The sequence below is a fragment of the Benincasa hispida genome, chromosome 3, assembly GCF_027475165.1.
Source record: "Benincasa hispida cultivar pf3 chromosome 3, pf3_genome.v1.1, whole genome shotgun sequence".
Taxonomy (NCBI): domain Eukaryota; kingdom Viridiplantae; phylum Streptophyta; class Magnoliopsida; order Cucurbitales; family Cucurbitaceae; genus Benincasa; species Benincasa hispida.
In genome coordinates this window covers 20037323-20044537 of record NC_143480.1, presented here as the reverse complement: position 1 = coordinate 20044537, position 7215 = coordinate 20037323, and the positions used below count along the sequence as shown (strand labels likewise).

At 33.3% G+C, this 7215-nt stretch overlaps 1 protein-coding gene across 1 annotated transcript; it reads left to right on the top strand.

The window, feature by feature from the left end:
• Positions 1–2032: 2032 nt before the first annotated feature.
• Positions 2033–5177, top strand: LOC120074167 (uncharacterized). The gene is made up of 3 exons (XM_090311639.1): positions 2033–2625; positions 2713–2898; positions 4636–5177. The coding sequence occupies exons 1-3, from the start codon at positions 2140–2142 to the stop codon at positions 4927–4929; spliced, it is 966 nt and encodes a 321-aa protein (XP_090167765.1). The 5' UTR covers positions 2033–2139; the 3' UTR covers positions 4930–5177.
• Positions 5178–7215: the final 2038 nt, after the last annotated feature.

Genomic DNA, 7215 nt, shown 5'->3' with positions numbered 1-7215 from the left:
TAGGGGCAAAATGATAAATTGGCCCAACTGTACTTACGGGCGATTTGCAAAGGGTTATCGCACTGTTGATTGGTTATATGGACACAGAAATATATCTATAGTGAGAAGAGTGCAGCTATCAGTCTTAATGGAGTGCCCGACAGTTAACGGACGGTGGATCTCGTGATTAAAAAGTTTAGTCAGTTATTCACGAACCATTGGAGCTTCAAGCTACAGGTCCATGAGTCGTCCCCTTAGTAACTCAATGGGTTCAAGTTGAGAATCAGATTTTGGGTTAGTTTGAAGTGTTCAAATTAACAAGAGGAAATTCAATTATATGTGATATAATTGGTGTGATGTATTAGATACATTAAATGGAGAAATTAATATAAATATGATTTATATTAAGTACCATAAAATAGAAAAAGAAGTATGATTTATATGTTTCATGAGATGAAATATTAAAATTATAGGTTATAAATATAATATGAAAAGTTGGTTATCATATTTATTTATATTACATTAATTATATGATAATTAATTATTTTTCTCTAATAACCGATTGAGTGGGAGGTTATTAAAAGTTTTATGATAACCGTGAGATAAAAGGAAAATTATTTTCCAAAATTAGTAGTTGATTCACTTGGAAGAATCTCACGAAAAAAGGTTATCAAGTAAAAATAGTTTTTACTAAGCGATAGCTATTGAGAGCTTAAACGATCGTTTAGAGTTGACTATACGATAGTTACTCGTTTGATCGTTGCTACACGATCGAGTAGCAAATTCTATGCGATAGGCTTGCGTTTACTAAACGATTGAGTACATCGTCTATGTGATAGACAATGTTCTTATCTCCCACTTACTCGATCGTATACCTCCTCTCTTCCTTAATCCAAAATCATACAAAGCCCACAACTCCTGGATTCTCACACCGAGAATACCAAGGTAACACTTATGGTGGTGTTCTACATCCGTTCGTAAATCGAGTTGGACTCGATTGGGTTCGAGGAACTGTTGGTTGTTCGTGTTGGTGTCTGTTTGTTGCGTTCGAGTGTTGTTGCTTGGGACGGATTGCAAACTGATCGAGAGATACTTGAAGAATGGTTCTTCAAAGGTACGCATACTCTATCCCTTGAATCTTCTTATAGCATGTTGTAATTTTTGTATATGCATAACTTGTTAGTTTCCGGTTAAGACTGTAATCGTTGTGTTCATTCGAAATAGAATTTGGAACGATCCATTTCCACTGCTCATGGAGATCTCTATTTGTGATTTCCTTCATCGGAATGGTCACGATTATTGTGAAGGTTTACAAAGATTTCTTGTTGTAGGTGGATTGAGGTTTGAAGATTTGTGGTTGGTCACCCAAAAAGAAATTCGTTCTCGCTTTACGGTTTGTTGATGTTGGCTGAAATTTTCGAAATCCCTAATTTTGTTTTAGGGAAGATTGTTTGGTATTTTGAATGAACTCCTTGGGTTGTGTATCAATCTTGTCAAGTAGGTCTTGATTTGAGGTTTGACAGGTGCATTGATTACCTGGGTAAGTAGTATTTTGGTATTTTCTTAATTGGTTAGAAAATCTTTAAATTCTATATTTGAAGACTCATTTTTCGATTTTGTCATTTTTATAATGAAAAACCTTTATTGCTATTTGTCCAAAGTAAACCTCGAAATTTACCATTTATAAGGTCAGCCCAAATACATAAAGAAATACAAATTACAAAACCTCCATCATGATCCATAAATCATAATTCATCAATCAATCAAGGAATCATATTCATAATAAATATTAAATGTACCAGAAAGAAAGAAAGGACGATTTGTTAGAAAAAGGCCCACCGGAAACAAGGCCCATAAATCTCACAAAATCTTGCACTTGTCTGTAATGCCCAGATCTATACTACAGACTTAGCCGCTTCTTAATTAGAGCCCTTCATTTCCAACAAAACACTTTGGACACAGTAAACAAATCCCAACTCCAACGTGCTTTCCCAAGACATACGCTTCTGCAAGATTCTTAATATATATTAACATTTCCGTTTCCTCACTTCACCCTTCACACTCTTCAATTCCCTTCTTTGCTTCTCTTCTCCACATTCCTTTTGATCTCTTACTTCAGCCCCACCCACCCACTCCCTAAAAGCTAATTATTTACTCAGAATGTCGGTGGTTCTGGCGAAGACCGACTCCGAGGTTAGCAGTCTCACGCCGTCGTCGCCGACACGCTCGCCGAGCTCTCGCCGCCCAGTTTACTACGTGCAGAGCCCGTCACGGGATTCGCACGATGGGGAAAAGACTACGAACTCGTTCCACTCGAGCCCAGTTCTTAGCCCAATGGGGTCCCCCCCTCACTCTCATTCCAATTCTTCGCTGGGCCCCCACTCACGTGACTCCTCCTCCACCCGATTTTCCGCCTCCGTCAAGCCCGGATCTCGCAAGCCCGCCAATCACAAGATTCCCAAGCCATGGAAGCGATTCGACGCCATTGAAGAAGAGCGCCTCCTCGATGACGACGGCGCCTCCGATGGCTTCACCCGCCGTTGCTATTTCCTTGCTTTTGTTATTGGTTTTGTGGTTCTTTTCTCTCTGTTTTCTCTCATTTTGTGGGGTGCCAGCCGGCCTCAGAAACCTACCATTCTAATGAAAGTGAGCGTAATTTTCATTTTCATTTACATTTACATTTGGTTCTTTAATTTAGAAAAGATAATTAAATGTGGGTAATGAATTTGGCAGAGCATTTTGTTTGACAAGTTCGTGATCCAAGCGGGGGCAGATTTTTCAGGGGTGGCCACCGGGTTGGTGACGATGAACGCGACGGTGAAGTTTATATTTCGAAATACGGCGACGTTTTTCGGAGTTCAGGTTACTTCCACTCCGCTTGAGCTTTCGTATTCCCAGCTCACGCTCGCCTCTGGAACTGTATGCAATTTCCCTAATCTCAATCTCTCTTCCATTTCTAATGCGCTTCTGAATTTAATCTCACGATTATATATATATATATATATCTTCTTCTATTGAATTCATGAACCAGACAAAGTACACATTGTCTTGCTCCAAAATTTAATTACGATTATATGCTTTGGATTCAGTAGATCTAATAAATCAAAATAAACATTAAAGTCACACTCATTCATTAGTATTTTATTCAATTAAGTCAGCCCATTTGATCATTTTTCTTTTTAAAAAATTCGATTTTCTTTCATAATATATATTTTTTTCCTTTATGTATTAAGACTCTTTTTTTAGAATGTTGTTAAAATTGTAACTGGTTTCTTTAATTTTTTAAAACTATTACAAGCTAACTAGTAAATGTTATGTTTTTCTCCAAAAAAAGAAAAAGGGTAAATGTTATGTTTTTTTTTTTTTTTCTCTATGGACTTTAATTGTTTTTAAATACCTAACAACTATTAAATTAAAGAATCAAGCCATGTTTGATATTTTTAGTTTTACTTTTTGAAAATTAATATAATTTACTTTTTATAATTGAAGCAAAGTTTTTAGAACAAAAGAAACTTTGTTTTTCTTTTTTAAATTTAGCTAAGAATTTCCATGTTTCCTTAAAAAAAAAAAAAGATAAAAATCATTTTAGATAAATGGTATGAGAACAAATATAGTTTCGAAAATAAAAATAAAAATAAAGATCAAATAGTTATCATTTAGGTCCCCATTTGGTAACTATTTCGTTTTTTGTTTTTAATTTTTGAAAATTAAATACATTTGGACTTTCTTACAATGATTTTTTTTTATTCTAACTCATAAAATTGATAATACATTAGTTTTTCTTTTTAATAACCGTCTGCCCAATCTTTTAAGAATTGGTTTTTGTTTACATATGTTAAATTAAACATAGCCTAACATTTAAAATATCAAAAGTTAAAATAATGGTTGTTTTCAAATATACTAAAATGAACCATCTTATTTGTAAATATAGTAAAATATTATGGTCTATCAATAATAGTGATGGAATAATAGACATCTATTAGTATCTATCACTAATAGATGGTGATATGTTGCTATATTTGAAAATATTTTCAGTAGTTTTGCCATTTAAAACACTTACCCTTAAATAATCACCCTTAAAATGATAACAAATTGATTCTAAAAATCAAAAGATAGAAGAAAAGAATAGTTTAGAAACAATTTTAAAACAGTGGTATAACATTAAATTTATCTCCATCCATAAACTTATGGATGCAAATAAGATGAAGATAAATTTAAGATATGTTTGGTTAAACTTTTCATCCATAATAAGATGAAGATAAATTTAAGATATGTTTGGTTAAACTTTTTAATTGTTTAATTTTAAAAATAAATCATTATGATTTTACAACTACTCAAAATAGCTTTGGAAACATTTTATATTTTAAACCGTTTCTATCAAAAGAGTTTAAATAAAAACAATTTTTTCTCTAATCATTTTAAATAAGCTCTTAATATCGTGGGGTGATTTTATACCGCAGAACTCACTTTTAATGTTTTTTTAGAAATTTATTGGAATTTAAAAATAATTTTGGAAATATTTAAAAGAAAAGGAATTATGAATAGAAAAAATGGAATAAATTTGAGACTAAAAAAAAAAAAGAAAAGAAAAGCGACGTAATAAGAAACGTGTTTAATAAGAAAATTAGAAACAAAACTAATTAGTAGAAAATGCAGATGCAAAAGTTCCACCAAGCGAGGAAGAGCCAACGAGGCATAACGGTGACGGTGAAAGGAAGCGGCATTCCGTTGTACGGAGGCGGAGCCAGCTTGGGGAGCGTCAATGGAAAACCGGTGGAAGCGGTGCCACTGAACCTTCAATTCACGGTCCGGTCCAGAGCCAACGTGTTGGGAAAATTGGTGAAGCCCAAATTTTACAAGAGCGTGGATTGCAGCGTGGTGATGGACCCTACCAATATGAACAAGCCCATCCCCCTCAAGAATAAATGCACATACCGCTCATCATCTTAAAACCAAAGAAAAATATGTTAGTTTATATTCGTATATCCTTAGTGTTGATAGACACTAATATCTTTTATGTTTTTCCTTTTTTGGTTATTATCTGTTTGGAGGAGGAGAAGTTTGAATTTGAATGTTAAAAAGTTTTTTTCGAAAGCCACCTGCTTTTGAATTGAAATCTTCAGCAAAACGAAGCTTCCTGCTTTGCTTCAAATTTTATTGGATTGGTCCTATAAATTAATCCCTTTTTAATTTTCTTTTTCCCTTTTGTATGTTTAGTAGTACCAAATTTTCTCATTATCTACAAGCCTTTCTATATATATCAATTAATAATTCTGTAGTTATCTAACCCCCCAACTAGTTTCCTTTCACACCTTAACCATTTGATTTATTTTTTAAAAATAATCAATCCATGGACTTTTCTTTACCCTGATCACTGTAGACAAATATAGGGATTATTTGAAAATTATTGTTCAGCGACTTATGTTTATTTATATTTTAAAGGAATTGGATTTTTTTTTTCTCATGGAAAGTATGGACATAAGAATGCAGACTATTCAGTTGACTTACTTTATAATCTTAATTTGGTTTCTATGTTTATTACATGTTTCAATTTAGCCATACTATAAGTTTTGAATCACTATAGTTGGATTATGACTTAATTAAATAGTTCCGTTTAGACTTCTTTTATCCTTAAAAAAAATCACATTTTTCCACTAAATTTTAGATATTCCTAAACCTTAATAAGGTCAATGTTACAGAAAGAACCGAAGATAAAAGAAATTGAAGTCAATTTATCGTTGTCGCCTCTTTCTATTTTATTTGTTGTGACCAACGGAGCTTCTTCCGAGAGCCTGTATAAAAAGAAAACGAACGAGAGAATAACGAAGAACGAGAGAGAGCAAGCACTCATTCTGTAAATAAGTTTAAAGAAGAAATAATAAAAGAGACCCTCCCTATTTGCACAGTGGATGTAAGCCTTTGGCTGAACCACTTAAATACTTGTGTTCTTTCTTTCTCTACATTCGTCTAGCTTTTTCTAAAGTATCGTGTACACGTTCGTTTAGCTCCTCTTGCATCGTTTACATGATCGTCTAGCTCCGCTTTGCATCGTTTATACAATCGTCTAGGTTTTCAGCCATCGTCTAGTTCCATTCAACTATCGCCTACACAATCGTTTAGTGTTTCTTAGTATCATCTACATAATTGAACTATCGTCTAGTTCCTTAGAGCTTCGTCTACACGATTGAGCTCATATACAGATAAACTATAAGAGTTAAATAACATGCAACGGAAGTATCAAGGATCCATAAGCATTCAAATTCACTAATTTTGGCAGAAACTAAAGCATGCTTTTCTAAAAAGAGGGTTTTATGATCATACCTTTGAAGAACTCTCCAAGAACTTGATTGTATAGCAGCAGTCTTCACCAAAGATCACCGTGAACCACCTCAAGATCTTCCCCACTATCCTCTTGGAGCTTTAGACCGAGTTGTGAGACTCAAGAATAGCTTGAAACGATGAAAAATAGTGAAGAACTCACAGCAACCCACTATGAAGAACTCTTTCTTTTCACTGGAATTTTCTCTCAAAATTTATGTGTTAGCATGCCTTCAAATCATCCAAACTTCTTTATTTATTGCAGATAAACATGCAAAGAAGAGAATTGCATGGCTTGCAGCTCATGCTTAGAGTATTAATGAAGAGAAAAAAATGGACTTTGTGTGAGCATGAAGAAGATGTTATTGGAAAATCAACATTTTCAATTTTATTAGCATGCAAAACCGATTTTCCAATTTTCTTTTTAAAATCAAATTTTGATTTCAAAACCATTTTGATTTATAAAACTGAAAAATTATTTTCTAAAATTAATTTCATAAATTAATTTAATATCAAATATTAAATTAATTTTTGCACAATAATTATCTTCATATATTTAAATATATATTCTCCTATTCCATTTAATTTGAACGTTTCAAATTAATTTCTCAAGCTACTTTAAAACTTAACCATTTACGAGCTAGTAGGAGGACCCATGGGTTCCAACGATTCGAGATTTAATCAGCTAAACTCATTAGTTCGATCTAACCCCCATTCGTTAACTAATGGGACACTCCACTATAGCCCATAGTTGAACTCCCCTCACTGTAAATATATTATGTCCACTTATAACCATAATCAGTAAGTTGATCCTTCACAGATGGTTCGTAATCACAGCTTGGTCAAAATTATCGTTTACCCCTATGAATACATCTTGTTTCTTAAGTTCCTATTATCCCTCTAATGAACAATTCTGAT